Below are 22,834 nucleotides of genomic sequence, written 5' to 3' on the forward strand. Positions count from 1 at the left end.
GGACTGGCATCTTGTGCAATAAAAGTTTTTGAAAGATGAAATAGGCTCTGGTTCCAGCCAACAACCGTGCGCGAATTTCATCGTCATAGCTGTTATCGGTTGTGATTTTCCACCCTAGATAGGAGAAATTTTCAATGGTCTCAAAGTTGTAGTCTCTTATCTTTATTCTTCGTTCTTTGGCGTTGACATTGCCACTAGGTACCAGGTAGGTATCTTGCCTTCATTAATACGCAGCTCTAGACCTCGCGCCACCTGCTCGACCTAGATGAAGGTGGACTGTACATCCCGTGTTGTTCTTCCCATAACGTCAATATCGTCAGCATAGTTAGTAGTTGGGTGGACTTGAAGAGGATGGTGCCTCTCGCATTGACATTTGCATCGCGAATCACTATCTCTAGGCCCAGGTTAAAGAGGACGCATGATAGGACAGCCTCTTGTCTTAGACCGTTGTCAATGTTGAATGGTCGACCGAGTGATCCTGATGCTTTTATCTGGCCTCGCACATTGTTGGGGGGGGGGCGTTTTTCCCTGGTTATGCTATCATAAGCCGAAGAGTCGTACTTGGTCGGTTATGCAGACGACGTTGCGGCACTTGTTGCCGGACGCACTGTTGAACAGGCGCAAAGCAGACTTGGCATATTGATGCGACGGGTAAGCGGATGGATGACTGCTCACGGTTTCAACCTTGCGCTGGAAAAAACCGAAGGAATCATCTTGACCAGATGGAGAATCCCGACTTTGCGTTCCATATCGATCGGCGAGTTGACTATAGAGTCAAAACCAGCGGTTAAATACCTTGGTTTAATGCTCGACTCGAAGATGAGCTTCTTCGAGCAAATCAAAGCAGCAGCGGACAGGGCTGCAGCTGGAGTCGCGGCCTCGAGTCGGCTAATGGCGAATATCGAGGAGACGTCCCCTCATGGGAGCAACGCAGTCCGTTCTTCTCTATGGTGCGGAGGTATGGGCTGATGCCCTTGGCAAGGAGGTGCATCGTAAACGCCTCGCTCAAGTGCAGAGGCGGGGAGCTTTGCGAGTGACGTCTGCTTATCGCACCGTCTATGAACCGGCTGTGATCGTGATTGCGGGAGTGATCCCCGTTGCCCCCCTTCCCAAGGAGCGCAAAGCTATCTATCGCCGTAAGGGTGAAAACTTAAGAGAAGTGGTTGCCCGTGAAGAACGTCAACGCACCCTTAGCGAGTGGTAACTTTCTTGGCAAAATGAGCCAAGGGGCAAGTGGACTGCGCGGCTCATCGACAATTTAGACCCATGGTTGAACAGAACGCACGGTGAAATTGATTACTTCCTTACCCAACTTCTAAGTGGGCATGAAGGTTTTCAGTCTTACCTGCACAGGATTGGGAAGGCGCGATCTCCTGTGTGTTGTTGTGTGTTCTGCAATGGAGTGGCGGATGACGCTGAACACACCCTTTTCTCTTGCGAGAGGTGGGACGGCCTTCGCCAGCAGCTTTCTGCAGACGCAGGCGAGCTCTCTCTCGACAACATTGTCAGAGAGATGCTGAAGAGCGCTGGCAGCTGGAATCGTATTGCGCATTATGCTCGGGCTCTTCTTATTACGAAGAAGATTGAACTCGACCGGTGGAGGGATCGGACGGTAAGAGGTTCCCTGAATTAACAACAACTTCCTTCCTCCCCTCCCGTTGGTGAAAGGAATTCCCTGACTTGAAGGCTCCCAAAGCCGGGAGACCGGGGGGCTAACCCGAAGTAATGTGTCAAACGGTTCCAGGCTAGTTCTCTGATGACAGGGAAGTGTTTAGTTGGTAGTCCGCCAGCGTGCTGTTGCGGGAGTCCAACACTCTGTGCATAAACGCATTCACCTACCCTACTCAAAAAAAAAAAAAATGCTATCATAAGCGGCCTTGAAGTCGATGGAAAGATGGGGCAACTGATCTCTGATCTCAATATTCCAACAGTTTTTCCATCGCTTGCCACACAGAGATGATCTGTTGCTGATTTGGCTCGTGCGAAGCCTCTTTGGTATGGGCCAATGATGTTCTGGGCGTATGCTGCTATCCGGTCTAGCAGGATAGCGGAAAATATCTTTTATATGGTACTCAACAATTCATTGCAATCAACAAGCTTCGAAATCGGCAGACTACTAATGAAGTTGAAGCTTAGGGAGAGGGCAGACTAATTGCCTATGTCCTTCAGCTATTGAGCGAAGACAAACAAAGCAAATCTTTGAAATATGCAAACACTTCTCGACAGTTCTAATCTGAAGAAAAATTCCAGCATTATTTGCGGGCTGTGTTTCGACGTATAGGCGCCACGACGACCAGGAGTATTGCTCCGCCTGCTGCAACTGTTTCGCCACAATCTATGGCGACCACTTTAGCAGGTTCGCTTAGGTAGCAGATGAAGTGGACTGAAGAAATGAACCTCTTCATCATCCGCTCCTACTACGACGGTGGGTACAACATCTTACCGCCCCTTGTTGGACCAGAGATTCGTCGAGCGTTTCCCGCAATTCGCGCACGTGACTGTGAGCGAGTCCTATACCAGAACCGCTTTATAATTTGCAGCGACACAATCCCGGCCATCATCAGGGAATGTATTCGATTTGAGGTCATCGGGGAAACTGGTGACCGACAGTCGATGGGGGCAGAGGCGTTGGCATCAACAACACCACGCCGGACTGCATGCAACAGTTTCATTATTCGCCGAAGCACTGTTCTCCACCGTCCAGCTGAGGTTCGGGAGAAATTCCAAAGAGCGTGTATAGAATTCTCGGAAATGGATCCTTTGCATAGACCAGGTATTCCCAGCCTCTTTGCATCTCCAAGAACTCTGGCAATTCTATCTCAAATCAATGATGAGATTGCATCTTTACTGTGTGCTGATATGTCGCTGCTGCAAATATAATCACTTGTGTATTGTGGTGAAGTTGTGGTTATCAGATTGTACGGTCAGAAGATTCACTTTCGTGTTATTGGTTTGAGTGACCGTGAGTGAGATCCACCATGGAAAATTTGTCTGGAACGTCGGCGGGACTCACTAAGGCAAGACATTGCAAGGCTGATTTAGATCAGCACTGGCGATATCAGCAGACGGGTGAGAAATAAAGTGCAAAGGGTTTACCGGAACTGTGTCATCTCCAGTGAGACATCCGCAGTTGAAATTCCGGCCACCCTAAAGCAGGAACTTTCAGTAATACGCTTATGACGGTATGGCGAAAGTTACTTCAGATGTGTTCAGAATGCAACATATGCGAAGAACAATCGGATAGATCTCTCAACGAATCCCAACAGAGCGTGCAGACAGTACAGTTTTCGGTAACGGAAGCGAAAGATTATTGGGTGGAAGCGAGTCCCTTGCATGCGGCTGTTTGTAAGGCAGACTGTGGGCTGACTCCACTTAACTTGAAGGATCGATCTTTCAATCCTCTGAGTGGAGTGAAGTCGGACCAAGAGCGGATCGATGAATAGAAGTTGAAGGCAATGTACGGTAAACACGTGAATTGTCTTTCTCTCGACATAACGAAACCATTGGATACTGAGATTGATTTGCATCGTGTGACGGAGTACTTTAAGACCACCTACGTTGGTTTATCCTTCAAACATCCGTGCCTTTATTGATTAGAAAGTGAGAGCGAGAGCGAATAAGTCACAGACTAAGGATGATTATCAATCATACATTGTTGATTATAGTATTCAGTTGAATCCACTAATGCTGAATGACTGACAAGTGGGCTAGAACTACGTAGAGCAGAACATCCGAGGAGGAACGGAGATTATTCAGAAAGTTCCTCATGTAATTATATATCTTTGTTACATTGCGTCGAAACTTCCAACGTAAGGAAACTTTGTGTACAATGAAGCATTGCCCTGACAAATAGTTATATAGTTTTTAGATTTATTAATTAGAAGAGAAGACGGTTGGATCATTTGAAATAATGGTGATGCATCCTCGAATTTAAGATTGCATTTGATAAGCCATCCTATTTCAGAATAATTAGGGATGTCAGAACGATAGTTTAGGTGAATATAATTATAGATTTTTTCGCACGAGGTGATAGTTATTCACATTTGAACTCGATATTACCATTAATACAGTCACACTATCAGACTAACTTACGGTTGAAAACTTACACAATATTTCCCAGTTATCCGTTCCTGGTGGTGCTTTTGATTGTTCCATTAAGTTCCCCCGCATATCAAATCTCGCCCATTTAAGTTTTGTATTTATGAAAAGGCTTAATCATAAAGAAATTCAGTAAGTGCGTTGCTTACAACATGGTAAACCTCAAACCTGTGATTCAGTAAGTAAACTCCGGTCACTGGTTCTCCTGCTTCAAATGGATTGTCCACAACTACAAATTCGCTGGATAACATGTTGAGCAAAACAGTTTGATTGTTATTGGAATAAGCTGCCGCCCATTTATTATCTGGACTCAGGACCAATTGTTGCATGATACCCTCAATACCAGGATTAACATCACGCGTCAGATCAGATGTAGATAAATCCCAAGTGATGAACCGTGTTGAAATTGAAACCATATATCGGTAGTCACTGGTCAGGCAAAATGCAAAAACAGCAAATTGATGTCCTTCCAAAGAGTACTGTAAGGTGTTCTATGCATCAGTAACTCGTGGTATTTTCAATATGAATCAATTACTTGCCTTTAACGGACCACCCGGAGTATGCAAACAATGATTCACAGGAATCAATGCACAATCTTTCGGTCCACTTTTATCACAAGCCCTAAGCAGCATCTTTATGTTTGGATTTCCTCCAATTTCTGGAAGCAATCGTCCAATCAATTGTGGGGCAAGCATGTTAGGATATATTGCTAAGATGGCTCCACCTAAACGTAGGGCATCAGCTACCAGCATGAGCTCTCTTTTGGCGTCCTTGTCATCTGTATTCGTGGAAGCATCTTCAAAATCGGCTAAAACTGCTTGAAGTGGACAACTAGACAACTTCGCATGTAACCAGTCATAGTTGAAAAGCACATTTGCGTAGAGATCCTTGAAGCGGCGTGCTCGGACAAGATGGAAGGGTAATTCTCCAAACTAGAATAAAATGCGATATTTTCAAAATGGTTCTCTTAAAGAGTATGAACATATACCTTCCGGAGATTATATCTAGTCACTTGCCCTTCTTTATTGGTAAAAGCTAATGGTTGTACTGGCACTTTTCGATCTGCCACTCCTTCTTTGTCGGTGAGATTAAACCTGGAATATATAAAATGCAAGAGTTGAAACTGAGTTTGAAACTTTATTGTGGAAGTTATCTTGAAAAAAATTCACTCACCGATGCCTTTGAATTTCAGTGAATTTAAAAGGCTTCGGTACTCCCCCTCCCCATATTCCTAAGTAGTAATCCGCAATTGATGAGTGAAAGTACATAGCCATGTTCATATTCTTAAAGTATCGCTCCTTGGCGGTGTCACGGAATTGTCTGTGGTACCAATTCATCACGTTCACACCATCGGCTTCTCGTTCACTCAGGTAGTTCGGCAGATCATTTCGAATTCGAGTCCAGAGTAGCGGGGGAATCCGCCTCACCGGTGGCAAGTGATATTGGTATACATCGTCGAGAACTTTGTCATCTAGAGATATTAAATCCTCCAGTTCGCTTTCAGACAATCCTGATTTAGCTGCGGTTATATATGCCAATGCATGAAATACCAGGATCCTGCCGTGTTGTTTTTCAATTCGTTCGAAGAGCATCATGATGGAGTCCATGACTGTGGAAGCAAGGTGGGTTTCTTGTGGGCGAGTGTAGCTTCTCCATCGACATATCTCAGCGAAAACTAATTTCACAAAAATGGGAAGGGAACATTTGCTGATTGCGTTCGCTACTAAGCGCCATTGATAGTTGGTTAGATCACGGCAAGCAGTTTTCATCCACATTTTGATTACATTCATTGCAAGTTCTTCACCAAGTGCCGTGACTTCGATGAAATTGTCCTCAATATCGATCATCCGTCGAAGGATATGATATTCCTGTGATACTACAGGGTTGCTTTCTTCGCACGCGCAGGACAGTATAATCTAGAACAAAGAGAGGAATGAGTTAAACATGAAGCTTTGTATGACTCTGAAATAAAAAATGTTCGATATGTACCTTACAATGTGGCGGTAGCCGTGTGGGAATCCAAGAGACCTTATCTTGGGTTCCAGTAAGTTGATCAACAGAATCTAGAAACAATGTTAAAGGTTGATTTACGCTTGCATATGTTAGTAGCTGTTTAAAGTGCGCAGTCAGAGGAACAAGATCATCAGGGATGTTCTCAAAAGGAAGCATATAATTGTAGGAAATCTGGAAAACACAAAGTCAATACGATACTCAATAATTCACATTAGATAAATGCGCATGTACCTGTTGACATATAGATATCAATGTAGGCGTAAGTGCACTTGAATCTGGAGTCGTACCCAGGAATCTAATAATATTAATAGGCTTCTTTCCTTGAAACCATTCCCTTGCAACAAGGGAAGCACTTTTGGCCAGCAGAGATGTTTTGCCACAACCACCTTCACCGTAGAGTACCAAGGGTTTATCTGACTCCCCCAACATATACCTTTGAATGTGGTCAAGGTTTTCTTCACGTCCATAGAAAACCTTCACCGAATTGTTGCAAGCGTGTAAATGTTGAAGGATTTCTGTAACAATTTGTCCTTGTGCGCTTGAGTCCTCCTTGCGCATTGCTCGGTCTACCAGTTTCACAATGTTTTTGTAGAAATGTGCAATGAAATGATTTAGATATTCCTCGTGGGTTTCAATATCCAGGCCTTCACGTCCGATCCATTCAACGGTGTATCTGGAAGGACGAAACATTTTTTGTAGATATTTCTACAACTATGGGATTTCGCTTTTGAGGTTATACTTTTGCATATTTGTCGATTCGATTTTGTTGGGGAGCCTTTCATCACGTAAATTTGCCAGAAGTTTTGAAGCTTCCGTATCAAGACTTCTGTTGATAATATCCACGAAAAGTGAAGCTTTTTTCAGATTTTGCAGATTAATGTTGTTGATATATCGGACGTAAGCCATGCAATGATTTTTAGTGTTCTTCACATTTAGGATACCATTTATGACCTCGCGCTCAGTAACTAAAAAAAGAAAGTAACCTCAGTCTTGCCATCTTGAAAATCTATACTGGGTTTCGTCGGGTACAACTCTCTGATGGACTACTGATCCCGAAAAAATTACCTGACATAAAATAACTATGCATTGTGTCCTTATCAAATTGTCCTGAAGAAAAAAGGGATTGCGCTGCCTTTCTCAAAAGTTTCTGCATTTTAGTCAACGTGTCCCACCACACTGCTTGGTCTTCCGCTTGTAGTTTGGGGACCCTCTGGGGATACACGGTTATTAGGAACTTGCTCATACAGTTGAAAAAATACCTTATTGTTGAAATTAATCAAAATTGACGAAATCGGTTGCAGTACTGATATTGGAGGGACTGCGTTGCTGTCTTTCTTATACCAAACATCTAGTAGCGAACCATCGGTTCCCATTGCAGTCAGTTCGTCTCTGAAATTTCAAATTGTAACAAAGAGGACAATTAAAGGTGGTACGCATACCGTAACATTTGTAATTCTGAAGATAGAATGTAAGTGGGGATTGGTCGGTATCCATATTTTTGTCCAAGAAACACCACAAAGTTAGGTCCCATAGATAGGCGTTGGCAATTTTCAATTTCTTTCATGCAAAGCTCTGTGGTCATGTGATCATCTGTTGCTTCATCACGTACACCCCATCTCATATCCACTACCTGCAATTCAATACAATCTGGATTATTATTGTATGATATGTATGCTTGTGTGTAAGACAGCCTGAAGGATTTCCTTATTTGTTAGTAGAGATTACCTGGAAGGCTCTGAAGCCATTTTAGACTTAGCAATTAGGAGACGCTAATTCGAATTGTATGATAGATTGCTTAAATTGATTGGGCCGCCTAAGTGTTTTCATTTCGCGCAACCTGCTGCAAAAGGATCCAGGGCATTACGAGGAGTTTCCTCTTCGAGGTTATTAAAATCATATGCCGATCTGTCTGCCGGTCTTTTTTAAGGCTGGGTACACCAATGTATTAAATTTTTAGATATTCAAACCAGTCCGTACTTCCCTCTCTGCCCCGTGGAATGAATAATAATAATAATCGTCGCACAACATTCCATATTGGATCAGGGCCTTGAAGTGTGTTAGAACACTTTATTCAAGGCCATACCGGTACATCACAGTACACTGTGGGAGGCAATATGGTCAGCATTGAGTTCATCATCATCAACGGCGCAAAAACCGGTATCCGGTTTAGGCCCACCTTAATAACAAACTCCAGACACCCCCGTTTGGCGCCGAGATTAAGCGACCGGCCCACCGCAACCTGTTGAGCCGGATTTTATCCACAACCAGACGATCGTGGTATCGTTCATGGATTTCGTCGCTATGTAGGCTGCGGACCAAAATTTCTTTGGAGGATTCTTCTTCCGAAAACGGCCAAGAATTCGCAAACCCAAGTCTCCGGGGAATACATAAGGACTGGCAAGATCATAGTCTTGTACAGTAAGAGCTTTGACCTTATTTTGACCCTATTGTGAGACGTTTCGAATGGAGCAGTTTTTGTAAACTGAAATAGGTTCTGTTGGCTGCCAACAACTGTACGCGGATTTCATAATTGTAGCTCTTATCGGTTGTGATTTTTGACCCTAGATAGCATTGCGTTCGCCCGAGATCATTACCCCGATTTGACTCAGGTACTCATTCACAGCTGAGTCGACTCACTCGACGTCAAATCACAATACAAATTCCACTGCCACCAGTGAGATTTAAATCGCAACCTTCCGTACGACAGCCTAGTGCTCTAACCACTTGAGCAATCTGGACACGGGAGAAATAAACTACCTCGAATTCGACTTATTTTTTTTATTCGATGAATTTCGCAATCGCGCTTTCCTAATATCTTTCCCTACTCTCAATTTTCTGGCATGCTAATGTTCCTTGAATCAATTTTTCTAGTACCAGCACCCCATCTAGAGTTTTCTCTAGGTTTCACCTTTCATTCACAAATTTTAGACAATGAAATAATACATGGTACTGGCCTCCCGAAATTCTGTAGCAGTTTGAATAATTGTTGCAGAACTGAGGGTGAGTTGACTGATCAGACTGAGAACCTTGGTTTTGTTAGTGTTTATCTTCAGTTCAACATTACTTTCCTTTCTTTCCTAACCCAGACCCCTTTGGCCAAGGTCTTTGACCCCGTGAAGGAGCAAACAGGTGTCATCGGCGTAGTCGAGGTTTATGAGGAAAGATGCCAAAGTACATTAACTCCTCCACGTTCTCAGGAAAAGGCAGAAAAATAATATCGATGATAAAATGCAACCCTAGACACGCTGCACTCCACTTTGGACCTCAAATTCGATGGAGCATAAAATCTCGGAAACTGCTGAACCAACACCAACAACTCTATCACCAAACTCGCCATCTCTACGTAGTGACCGCTGGGAGCTCTTTCTTAACGAAAAGCTGCAGACGGAGAAGGATGAAGGAGAGTCTTCCGCGTCTAAAAACGGGATAAATTGTACCAATTGGTCCTCCAGGTTGGGGGTTGGGTACGGCTGGAAACAACTTGTTATGAAGCTTCCAAAGCAGCCTCGGACTGGACTGAAAACACAACGACGAACCCGGCAACGAAAACGGAATCACAATTTGCGCATTTTCTCATGGAACGTGCGCTCCCTGTATAGAGAAGGAGTTGCCAAGCAGCTAGTCGATACTCGGTCCCAATGGTTTCCTGCAGAAGAACCACTACACCATATAATATAGTCGTCATCCAGTAAATCATGTGCTGGCGGTAGGTTTCTTAGTCAGCCAAAAAATTAAACCGAATATGTAGGGAATATATTACATATATATATATACATTCGGATCACTATCTCGTTGGCATGGTGCTCCGGGCTCGAATTACAACACCACCTAGAATCCCCTCTGAGCCGAATTGGTTAAATATGGATGCGACCATTTACATCAAGTGGTTCATCAACTCATGGCAACGAGGCATTATCTGTCCCATACATGAAAAGGGAGATATCATGCAGTGTAGCAATTATAGAGATAACTCGTTGCTGAGTACCATCTATAAGATTTCTCTCTGAGTCAAGCAATGGAAAAACTGTTGGAATTTTGACATCAGTCGTATCACCTTTTCATCGACTTTAAAGCCGCCTTTGATAGCATAGCCAAGGTAAAACTGTACACAGCCATGAGAGAATTCGGTATCCTGACGAAATTGATAAGACTGACTAGGCTGACCCTGACTAATGTGCAAGGACAGATAAAAGCAGTAGAATCACTCTTAAGACCAATCAACATCAATAACGGTGTAAGACAAGGGGATGCCCCATCATGCGTTCTCTTTAATCTGGCTCTGGAAAAGGTGATCTTTGATGCCGAGGTAAATGCGAGACCATCCTCCTCAGGTACCATGCTCTTTAAGTCCACCCAACTACTGGCCTATACCGATGATATCGACATCATGGGAAGAACGATTCAAGATGTACAAACTGCCTTCATCCAGATCGACCAGGCGGCGCGAGATCTTGGGCTGCACATCAATGAAGGCAAGACGAAATATATGGCAACGTCAGCACCAAAAAACAACAACAATATTGATCATATGAAAATGATAAAGATAGGGGACTACAACTTTGAGACCGTTGATAATTTCTAATCTAGGGTCGAAAATCACAATCGATAACAACTATGACGAATCCGTGCACGGTTGTTGGCACCCAACAGTGCCTATTTCAGCTTAGAAAAACCGTTTCGCTAGAAACGCCCCACAATAGGGTCAAAGCTCTTACTGTACAAGACAATGATCTTGCCAGTCCTTATGTATTCCTCGAAAACTTGGATTCTTGCAAAAAAAATTGCGAACTCTTGGCCGCGTTCGAGAGAAGAATCCTCCGAAGAATTTTTGGCTCCCTACATGAGGATGGACGATTCCGTACCCTACATAACGAGGAAATCTATGAGCGATTCCACGACCGTCTGATTGTGGATCAAATCTGGCTCAACAGGTTGTGGTAATGAAAATGGTGCAACCCGAAAAGCCTATAAGGGAAATATGTATGGTAGAAAAAGAAGACGAGGCAGACCCTGCCTGAGATGGAGCAATGGCGTAGGTCAGGACGCCAGACAGCTTTTAGGGATATCGAATTGGTGGACCTCGGCGCAAAACCGGGGTTTCTGCAGTTCTGAGTTATTAGGGCAGATCTAGACCGGATACCGGTTGTTTCGCCGTTGATGATGATGATGATGTAGAACAAAACTTTATTAAAATGTAAAATTGATTCAATCTGTCTTTTCAGTCTAATTGAAGATGGCTGAAGTTATCGTCACGAAATCTGGTGCGAATGTGCGGTCTATGAGCCCATTTATATTCAATGAGTGGCATGACTTAATGTTGAGGCTCCACACACATGTGAAAGGGGGTGTATATTTTTCCTTGGAATATGGTCGTGGGTGGTATCAAATGAAAGAGGTCAATTAGTACTTTTCACAACTAGCCTCCTTTTCCATATCAGCTGGAAGATAAGGAAACTAGAACCCAAAATATCAGCACCCATAAAGTCTAGTGTATCTCATCAACAACTGAGAAAATAGTTCACTGAGACCCATCTGTATAAAATGTAGGCAGAATATATCTCGTCCCGATATTTGCTCAAATAAAGTTAATAATGCCTTTTTAGAAATTTACAAAAAAGATCGAAAGTCAAGCGTCCAGCTTCCGATTTCCCTACTTGTTTCCCTTTAGTTGCCTACTGAATTCCTATTGCATTTTTTTGTTGGACGGTAGTGGTATAGTTGAGTGCCACCTAAGACATCTATGATACTTTTGGAGCAGCAGGTTTGGGTAGTTCATTGGGAGCTTATAAAGGACGCTAATGATTTTCATTCAAGCTTTTTGTATGGCCTGGTGCACGTTGTGGCGCACGTCATGCTTGCCCTTGATAAACTCAGATAGCTGGAAACTGCACAAAAGGTAGTTTCTTCGGATTAGGGTTCTGTTTTTTATAAGTCTTGGTCAAATTATTCCTTTTAGACACTCCTTCAACAAAAAACATCTTCTGAACTCATAGGGCATAGAGGAGAATGTCTTGTCAGTTCAGTTCCCCGTATCACAGCTGAATCAACCCTTCAATCAGTGCATTCCTGAGGGATAGGGACTTTGGAGAGTACTCTTCTTGCCTCTTGCCATACTAATGAAAATCTGTACTCTAGAAAGCCAAATGGTAACACACTCGAATCTTTTGTCGGGTTGTTTCTGACGGCGCGCTTTCTTGGCCTGGGAGCTGGTTTCTGGCGGACTTCTCGACTGCTACATTCTGGTCCAGATTAAGGGACATCACAATTGTACACTGCTACGCACCAACGGAAATTTCCGATTTGGTGGAGAAGGATGCTTTCCACGAGCGGTTACACGCTGTTCACGGGAGGCTTCCAAAAGTTGATACTGTGACCGTGATGGGTGATCTGAATATCAAAGTGAGCTCTGACAACATCTTACTCGGACATGTGATGGAGAAACACAGTCTTGGCGACCGTAACGATAATGGTGGTAAATTTTTGGATTTCTGTAGCTTCCACCGCCTCGTTTCGAGCACAGACCTGCCATAAAATCAGCTGGGTTTCAACTGACCAACACCGTACTAGTAATAAGATGGATAATTTTGCGATGAGTAGTAGATTTAGGAATTACCTTCTGGATGTTCGTAACAAGAGTGGTACTGACATTTTTTTCTATGTTAGCAGTTATCTCAGCTCCGAGATGATGCTGAGACTGTTATGTGCTAGCGTTCTTTCAATGTTGCTACAGGTGAGTAGCATGCGGGAAGTGACCCCCACTGCTACTCAAAAGCTCCAAGCCTTCATCGGAATCCGCTGGCCTGATACTGTCAGAAACGAAAAATTTTTCCGGCGCGCAGGATTGGTATTCGCATGCGATGTAATCAGAAGGCGAAAATGGAAGTGAATAGATCACACATTAAGCAGGGATGACAATGACTTTGCTGGCTACTTCATGCAGTGATATCCACTCTTCCAAGATATACAACGAGTGGGTTACCGCAAGAGCACACCTGTTGGAACAGAACACCGATTTTATTGAGCTTAGGGAATTAGAAGCCTGGTTTGAATGCAGCCAGGAGGATACTCATATGGGTATACTCATACTGTTTTGAATATTCTTGGTTATGTTGAGATCAGTTAGACAATTGTAGGTGGAATGAAAGTAAAGAAGGGGCGACCTACCCCTTTAATAATATTTTCAACCCAATTATATTCTGTTCGTTTTAAGGTTTTATAGTATGGTGGCGAGTCCATAATTTTCTAGGGTGCGTTTTTAGATGTTTAGGAACTAGTTTTCAGAATCATTTCGTCTCGAATCCCTAAATCTTGCTGATTTCTATACTTGAGAGCTACTGAAGAGATGTAGAAACTTTACTTTCAAGACCTCTGGAGCATATATCCGAGAGAGCGATAGCGATGCTTAAGTGGGCTGTCATCCCACACACCAAAGTATGTGGACAAAGTCGAAGTCCTGAAAGACACAGATGAGGCCAAGTCAATGATTAAAGTGTACATTTCGGGCGCATATTAAATGGCGAGTTCAGTTTCCAGTAAGTTGTTAATATAACATTTTGCAACCAAATACATAATGTTTCATAATAAAATTTACATTCTAACTCTTTTTATGATTTCGGTTCTGCAATGGACCCCACTAGATCTATAGCTCGTTGCACGGCGATCTCGTCCCCTAAGAACCTCATTGATCCGATTGGTTTGAACTTACAATCTAGCTCATAAACAATAGGAACAGCTACGGGCAGTTTTAGATTTGTAATATCTTCGTCAGGAATGTCCTCAATAGATTTGATTATTGCCTTCAAAGTATTCTTATGTCCGCATATGAAAACATACTTCCGCATCATCAAGTGTGGGACAATGGTTTTCTTCCAGTAGAGACCTATCCGCTCCAAGCATTCCTTGAGTGATTCAGCCAGAGGGAAATCTGCCCTCTTGATTTGTCCTCGATATCGGTTGTCTCTGATGATGATATCATAGAAAGGGTGCATTTTGCCTATTTGAGGCGGTCTCTCATCGAAAACATCCTGCCATTTATCGATTTCGGTCTCCTCATACTTTTGCAATGCCTTTTCTTTGGTTAATCCTGTTAACGCCCCTATGTGCCTATCATTCAGCTGCCATGCCTTACGGATGGGAGTATCAACTTGGTCTGTTTCTTCTAAAATGATTCGGGTAGATTCGGTGGATCTGGAGAGTTCTGATGTGAACGCAATGTCGAATTTTAAATTTGCTTTTTTGATTGTTGCGGCTGCGGCTTGCGCTTCATGGGTACCACGTTCACTCAGGGGTGCGTCATACCATCCGGTGTATAACTTCTTCTTATCCCATTCGCATTCCCCGTGTAGAACCATCAGTAATCGAAATTTTACAGAGGGTATTTTTGGGCCTTCTGACGTTGGCGAGGTTCCGGATTCTTCACCTGCTGTCTCCCCAGCTCTTGATAGTGCTGATTTACCCTGGGATACCGACATTCTAAAATTAATTTTTAAAACTCCGAAATTTTATTTTTATATATTTTAGGGATATCTGTCAAATTTGTAAATTTTTCATCAAACAGGGAACAAAAAGTCATTAACGCCTACTTTGAATATTAATTCCAATCTGACATCATAATTTTCTCCATGGAGTTTAGTAAATTTGTCTAGAATGTTGATTTGGGCCCCCCTTCCCAAAATTCTAAGTGAAGCTGAACAAAATATTTATTCATTGTATGGTAGCGAATTGGATCAGGTGGTAATTTAATTTTATGTTCTTTCAACACGTGGGTTCATATAAGAATTCAGTAGCTATTTTCGGAACCATCTCATCGTTTGTGCCATATCATGCACAGCTGTTTCTTAGTACCTTTTCGGAAGTCCCCTGACATCCCGGATGGGTTCGTCTTCCTTTTTTGGTAGAGATACTGCGCTTCATAGCGTTGCCTAATCCTATCGCGACACCCAGATCCCACCGGTATTAGTCATTAAACTGGTGAAGTCCGGCGAAAGTAAGGTGCTACCACTTCTCCTCAGCTGTGTTGATAACACGCATAGTAGCGAAGGGGTGAATACCCTTTTGATTTATCCTTAGCAATATTCTAGAAATGTATAATGTAGAGAACACACCAACATTCGTGACTAGCACTAGACAAGAAGGGAGTACTCTTATGAGTGGGTTGGTGAAGAATTGAAGTGTGTCTGATAAGCACTCCGTGTCGGCTAACATAATAATAAGATTGGAGTGTGACTCTGATCGAAAAATTGGGACTGCTATGTAAGGCACCTGAATAATAATATCACTCATCTAGAGATTGTCCGTGACACCAGGAACGATTTGGAACTGGAGATGGTGGTGGAAGACGTCAAAAGACATTAACCCATAAAGGCCAGCTGACCGGCTAAGAGAGCCACATATTCAAGAAAAGTTTCTTAGTGGAAGAGGAATCTAGCCAGAATGAGAATCGATGTCCGAAAACTCTTCAACCGGAAATACAAACAGGGGACCAACCGAGGTACGTAAATGCAAAGACTAAATATAGTAATGCGACCAGGGAAGCAAAGTGAAACAGTTTCGGGGAGTTCTGTAAATGGATTGAACAAACAACAGGATCATCCAGGCTATACAAAGCTATAGCTAAGGGTTGAGCAATATCCTCTCTCTTAAAAAAGTAAGATTGGCCGTTCTCCGACAATGGAAGGGTACATTTGCTTCTCAAAACTGTTTTTCCACGCGGAAGACAACAACAATCTGCCAGACACCCCAATAAGAGTTAGAAAGAGGGGAAAGGAAAATTGGAAACCAACAAAAGAAGTATGCTCGGAAATTAGAGTAATATGGTAAGTGGGAACTTTTAAACTGCTGGTACTACGCGGAGTGGATAACATTTTCCCAGTACTACTTCAGAACGTGGTAATGACCATTACAGCCTTGGAATATATACCATATCCTTCACCCTAAATCTTTCAGATCAATTTATCTGACATCGTTTTTACTCAAAATAGTGGAGAACATCTTAGACAAATACATTGAATTAACGTTCTAACAAGTAAACCCTTTACATCCATGTCGACATGTTTACCGGACAGAACGGTCACCCGAAACTGCCCTATATCAGCTGACGGATGTACTACGCGCCGAAGGAGATCTAGATAAAACATCGCAAGCAGAGGTTGGAAATACCCTAACCTGGAGTCGGTAATACCTTAGCTTTCTGAATGGGCATGATGTTACAAAACAGGCACGTAAAAGTACCGACAGTTACAGATTCTATTACCACAAATACTATTCAAGGTTGTTCACAGTGTGGGGGCTATTACCTATTTATGAGGGCATCCTTCGTAATAGTACCCAATTTCGATTGAGAATTATTAGTACCTGATGCAAGAAGGTGGAGCTGCGCATCCATTCAGCCAAAGCCATATAGTACCATCCCCTAAGACTTAGGTCCTGCCAGATGTATTCTAAACTGATATGGGAACACCTTAGTAAGGTGCGGCTACTCAGGGTTGCGGATCATATTGAGTTCGAAGGCAATGAGGCAGCAGATGAGCTGGTCAGGAAAGAAGTAGGAATGCCGCTCCATGGACAAAAATCTTTTTGCGGAATCGGAAAGAGATTCATGACCCAGACGCTAATGAATGATGAGGAACGGCTGAATGAACTATACTCCGCGAAATCGTCAGGAGTTAAACAGTGCAGGGTGCACATGGGGCGAGATGATCCCAAGCACTCGAAGAATTGTTTAAACCTCACCAAGAAGGGCCTTAGAATCATAGTGGGAATATTCACTGGTAATTGCAAATTAAAATTCTTGCTGGTTATAGGCTTGATTGACATACAATATTTAATAAGTACACTATTAACCCTGAAGGGTACACTACTTCTTCTTCGATGTACGTTATATGGTTCTTTTCTATGCGGATCACACACGTAAAACACGTTATCGTTGCCAATTCCTGGCAATGTGTTTCAGTTGCATCCACGATTTTCCGAGAAGCTTGTACTCTTCCTCCACTATTCTACGACAGGTAGTTCTGAGTCGAACGTCCAGAAGTAGCGGATTCCTTTGCATAGCCTGCAATGGAGTTGCCGGCCTCCTTTGATGTGCCACCTATTCATTGCCGCTTTCATTTTCCCGTCAACACATCCAGTGATATCTGTCCCTTATGCAACGAAGTTCCATATAATAGTACAGAGAGAATATTGGCGCAGAATAACTTGACATTAGTGTTGAAATAGTTCTTTCAAGTTTGCAGCAATGGTCTCTGAATGTATAAATTAATAAACGCTTTCGATGCTTTTCTCTTTGTTAGTCATATGGGTGAAAATGTAGCCGGTGCTGGATTCTATGGGGGAACAGAGTTTAGAACACGCAATAGGGATGGCGAGCGTACTGTCAATTTTGTAAACACTTACGACAACTAATTGTCAATAAATATTTGTTTAAACGGTTGTCTCCATTTAATACATTTTATAGTAAAATGTAAAGAAACTATATTCTTATAAGACGCTGCCATTTTCTCATTGTTACTGACGCCGTGAAGCCGTTGCGCATGAGACCACCTCGACATTGCAACTGAGTGAATAGCTGGGAACCAACACTTTGGGTCAGTGAGTTCATCAATATTGCAGAGGGTAGAGCACCATCTAATTGGCAAGGAAGCACAATCGTTCTAGTATGGATGTGACAAACATTATATGTGTTGGTGGACGGTGGAAATTGTAGAGCTCCGAAAGGAGTATCACAGACTCCGCCGCTTAATACTACGTCTAAACAACCGGAAAAAGGGATGTACCATAATGACAGAGTGCAGATCAGCCAAAAGGTGACTCTGCAGCGCAATAAATAGGAGTAAAGCTCGCTGCTGGCAGGATTTGATCGATGAGGTAAATGAGGACCCATGGGGACCCGGTTACAAACTGGTAACCATGGCTCTGCGGAAACCCTGTTCACTTAAGGTCGAGCAGATGGACCGCATTGTACGAGCATTATTCCCAGCGTGCCTCGTACTGGGTGATGACGTCGGCGCGGAAAGCATTGAGGACTGCCCGCTTTTCTCTATAAAGAGTTGGAACAGGCAGTCCTCTCTATGAAAACAAGAAGGCGTCAGGACCCGATCTTATTCCTGTAGAGGTAAACAAACTGGTGTTTCTACATCGGACAGACCTACTGCTCGGCGTACTTAACGCTTGCCTGAAAGAGGGCATTTTCCCTTCTCGTTGGAAGGTGACGAGGCTTGCGCTGATCAACAAAGGGAAAGGCGCCCCTGAGTTCCCGTCTGCATACCGAACACTTTGTGTGCTTGACACTGCTGGGAAAGTGCTTGAAAAGCTCATAGAAAGTAGACTTCCTGAAGCGATATGCGCTGCCGGAGACTTATTTCCAAGGCAGTTCAGTCTTAGAGCAGAGAGATCCAAAGTTCATGCTGTCATACAAGTTGTGGATGCCGTTCTTCGAGCGGAGGCACATAGCCGCCGAATTCGACGGGTGGTGCTCCTTATAACGATTGATATCAGAAACGCCTTTAATTCCGTAAGATGGAAAGACATTCTAGGCACACTAGATAATACTTTCCAACTGCCGAACAATCTGCTATGGATATTGAGGGACTGTCGGAGGAACCGCTCTCTGCTCTATGAAACGCTAGAGGGTCAAAAGAGGATGGAGGTCACCTCGGGGGTAGCACAGGGTTCCATCCTAGGGCCGGACCTTTGGAAGAAGAGTAGCGCCTGGTCGTTATGTAGATGATGTCACGGTGCTTGTTGCTCGACGCACTGTTGAACAGGCGCAAATGAGACTTGGCTAATTGATGCGATGGATAAGCGGATGAATGAGTGCTCATGGTTTCAGCCTTGCACTGGAAAAAACTGAAGTAATCATCCTGACTAAAAAGAGAATTCCGACCCTGCGTCCTATATTGTTTAGCAAGTCGATAATCGAGTCAAAACCAACGGTGAAGTACCTTGGACTGACTCATGAAACAAAGATGAGCTTTTTTGAGTAAATTAAGCGAACAAGGCTGCAGCTGGAGTTCCGGCGTTAGCTAGGTTAATGGCAAATATTGGGAGTCCTACGTCTAGCAAGCGGCGTCTCCTGATGAGTTCAACGCAGTTTGTTTGGCTCTACGGCGCAGAGGTATGGGCTGACGCTCTTGGCAAAGAGGTATATCATAAGCGTCTCGCGCAAGTGCAGAGACGGTGAGCTTTGCGGGCAGCGGTGGTGGCGATCCCGGCAGTGATCCCCCTTGCCCTTCTTACTAAGGAGCGTAAAACCATATACAAACGCAAAGGAGAAAAAAGCCAAGGGAGGTGGTTGCTCATAAAGAAAGGCAACGCACCCTAGATGTGCGGTAACTCACTTGGCAAAAAGAAACTAGTGGCAGATGGACTGAGCGGCTCATCGGCAACTTAGGTCCGTGGCTGAATTGGAAGCATGGGGAGACTGACTATTTCCTTACTCAGTTCTTAAGTGGGCATCGAGCGTTTCAGTCTTACCTGCACAAGATTGGGAAGGGACCATCTCCGGATTGTGTGTTTTGCAATGGAGTAGTGGACGCCGCCCAGCACAACCTTTTTTCTTGTGAAAGATGGGATGGAATTCTTCAGCAGCTCTATCTAAACACAGGGGATCTCACTCCAGACAACATTGTTGAGGAGATGCTGAAGGGCGCTGAGATGGAGCCTTGTTGGCTTCCACCGTTGGAGGAGCCAGATAGCAGGGGGTTTCTTGAACTGACAGTTCCCTTCCTCCTCTCTCTGGTTAGAGCAATTCCCTGATTTGAAGTAATGTGACAAACGCTTCCAAGGATAGCTCTCTGACGATGGGGAGGTGTTTAGTTGGTAGTCCGACGACGTACCGCTGCGGGAGTCTAACACTGTGTGCCTAAATGCATTTACCTACCCCACTAAAAAAAAACAAAGCGGTAAATGGTAAATATATATAATGAGGTGTAGCCTGATGCTAATCTTAACAAAACAAAGTTTTTGACGTCCAATCCCAGTGATACAGACCCTATAACTCTCGGTGGAAACAGAGTGCTGAGAACTAGTAATTTAAATATCTTATGGAATTGAAACGCAATACCGTCTCCGTCGCTAGTGGTGATTTTTGACGAATACCAAGTTTTCGGGAGGAACTTGTTTTCTAGGGCTGCAGTGTAATAGAGCATATAATTCAAGACTGTAATGGTACAATACAGGGCTATGGTACACTGTAGGAGGCAATGTGGTCAGCAAATTGTTAGCTTGATTTCCCTCATCTACTCACTCATTCACAGCTGAGTCGACTGGTATCCAACATTCAGTGACCGTATAAATCGCTCGCCGGCATCAATAGATCTCTCAGCTCCTAACATTCGTCTATCAGTCAACCACCTCCAACCAACTGTCTTGGAATGTCGCTTTAAAGCATAGCCGACAATTTTATCCGCACCAGAGGTAAACACCCTTTTGATGACTATCTAGTTTGTGTCGTTTGTGCAGCAATAACATTTTCCTAATGCTGGTCAACAACTGGATAATGTAGATGGCCGTATCGAATGTGTTTGGCCAACGCTCTATTTCCTTGATGTAGTAGCGACACGCAAGTGAAGATAATCGACCATAATATGATGATCCATTTCGAGGCGATGTCACTACCACTTTTGGTGGTGCTCAGAGGTGACGGTAAGGAAGACGGGGCGGCAACCCTGTCGGCCAAACTAAAACCAAGTGGGCGAGGAGAACCTCCATAGTAGTGGCACCGGGAGACGCTGTACTCACTTTGGCTCGCCGGCCGTGATGCAGTAGGCGGATGCTCCAAAGGTCTAATCAGGGCGATCCCGAGTCTGCACGGGGACTCATTTGAAGTGGCAATTTGATCACGAAACCTTACCAGGGGTATACTGGTACCATGGGAACCGGGATAGCTCCTGGACTCTTATACTTCGGGTAAACTCCCGTTGTATGTGAGTACAGCTCGGTTGTTTGTGGTTGGCCCCCTAATGGAAGTTTCATGGGGGTTGTGGTTATGCTCAAGCGAGAAGAGACCTTCGGGCCTCGGCGTGGTGCTCCGTTTCAACATGGGTGCCGTACTCCTTAGTTCGGTAGAGATTTAGGTAGGTCTTGCATCCACCAGTATGAATGCTAAGCCATGTACTTGGTATAGACTGGTACCGTTGTTGCTTGTCTCAGCGGGGCTTTGATTGTGGTCACGAAATCAATCCGTGTCCTAAAAAGACCGTGGAATTAAGTCTTCCAGACAGGTGCTCACGTAAAACCCTCAAGGACTTAACTTAACTACCTCTTTTGGTATACACAGTCAGCAAACTATTGCTAACTACTGCTAATCGTGATATGGTCGATCTGATCAGATGTTCGTTCCAGGTCAGTCGAAATCCAACCGACTTTATGGAAGCCTCTGTGCTCGAACAGTGTACCGCCAATTATGAAGCGGTAAAATTACGGAATGGTGCAAGCCTTCCAACATTTTTGTTACACCAAAATCATGTCTCTCATCACATGTTCGAGGAAGATGCGCAGTATCACAATCTCGCCATTACCAAGATTCTCCTAAACTGCATGTAATTGCTCATTAAAAGCATCCTTCTTCACTGTACTCAAAATTTCCACTGGTTGCTAGCATTGGATAATTGTGATGTCAAGTTCCTGTCAGAAACCAGCTTGCAGGTCGCGCCTTGCAGTAGTCGTCAGGAGCCGTCTGATACCGGATTCGGGTCTGTTATCATTTGGCTTCCAGCGGAGGGGAGTGTTCTCCCTCCCGCTTAGGCTCAATATGTCCAGTCTATATTGCCGGAATTTTGATTGAGGTTGGAGAAGGTGAGCATTAAAGATCCCTCGATGCGGTTGTCGAGGAGCACATTCCAGAAACAAGTTATAAACAGTTTCCGATAGCCAAAGGTATCAGGTAGTTAGTGTCCGAATTCTTGGACTATATGATCATAGATTCTATTTCAACGGTAGGAGTATCAGTGGAGGGATTCTTTGAACCCGATTTGAGATTGATTTTCAGTTGCCAGGTAACGTATGACCGTGAGTAGATTGTCCTAAATCATAGCTGATACTTCTGAAGCAATTTTCTTACAGGTTAGAAACCCAATTTGCTGACTGGACAAAGGCCAAAATTTTAGATTGGTGGTTATCCACTTAGGAGACTACTTACTAAACGGCAAAAGCTAGCGCGAACGGACTATCATTAATGGGGCTGTAGATAGAAAATAATACGCCCCCTTCCGAAATTTGGTCATTCATCCTGGTTCTGTTAAATTCTCTATTCTGCTTAGAAAACTCCAGCCCCGGAGGTGAGTCCCTCCTTCCCTCTTACTTCAGAAAACACCAGAAACACCCCTTACACCTTGCTTCCGGTTTCCCCTCGAAATATCACAGCGACGCGGTGTTTTTTCTACATGAATGAGGAACGTTTCAATTATATTCCGTGATTAGAACGATAAGTATCTATTTTTGATTGTAACTGGGTTAAGTACACAATTTACTGCTTGCCGACGTCCTCATTGTTAGTCATTAATAAGCTCATCACATGCTTGCCCCAAAGTTAAACAGCATTCTCATGATAGGTTGTGCTGAACTCAAAAGAGCGGCACATAGCATATCGAAGACGATATGCTCCAAAGTCGTTCATTCCAGATATCTACTCCCCAAGAACTAGAAACACTTTCGTGACAAATTGTTGACACTTGCCTGATTTATGTCGAGCAACTTCTAACATGCACTCAAGCCGATTTTTAAG

At 43.7% G+C, this 22,834-nt stretch overlaps 1 protein-coding gene across 1 annotated transcript in view; it reads right to left on the minus strand.

Annotated features, from left to right (window-relative positions):
• The window catches only part of LOC119660370 (NACHT and WD repeat domain-containing protein 2), a 30,661-nt gene that overhangs the window by 7,018 nt on the left and 809 nt on the right, over positions 1 to 22,834 (minus strand). The window contains exons 3-13 of the mRNA XM_038068886.1: positions 7,551 to 7,741; positions 7,371 to 7,500; positions 7,177 to 7,321; positions 6,851 to 7,076; positions 6,343 to 6,784; positions 6,088 to 6,282; positions 5,272 to 6,014; positions 5,087 to 5,192; positions 4,638 to 5,030; positions 4,267 to 4,577; positions 4,107 to 4,210 (exon numbers count right to left, since the gene is read on the minus strand). Of these exons, the coding sequence (XP_037924814.1) occupies positions 4,107 to 4,210; positions 4,267 to 4,577; positions 4,638 to 5,030; positions 5,087 to 5,192; positions 5,272 to 6,014; positions 6,088 to 6,282; positions 6,343 to 6,784; positions 6,851 to 7,076; positions 7,177 to 7,321; positions 7,371 to 7,500; positions 7,551 to 7,741 (2,986 nt within the window). The remainder of the gene's footprint in view (positions 1 to 4,106; positions 4,211 to 4,266; positions 4,578 to 4,637; positions 5,031 to 5,086; positions 5,193 to 5,271; positions 6,015 to 6,087; positions 6,283 to 6,342; positions 6,785 to 6,850; positions 7,077 to 7,176; positions 7,322 to 7,370; positions 7,501 to 7,550; positions 7,742 to 22,834) is intronic.

The sequence above is a fragment of the Hermetia illucens genome, chromosome 6, assembly GCF_905115235.1.
Source record: "Hermetia illucens chromosome 6, iHerIll2.2.curated.20191125, whole genome shotgun sequence".
NCBI classification, from domain to species: Eukaryota; Metazoa; Arthropoda; class Insecta; order Diptera; family Stratiomyidae; genus Hermetia; species Hermetia illucens.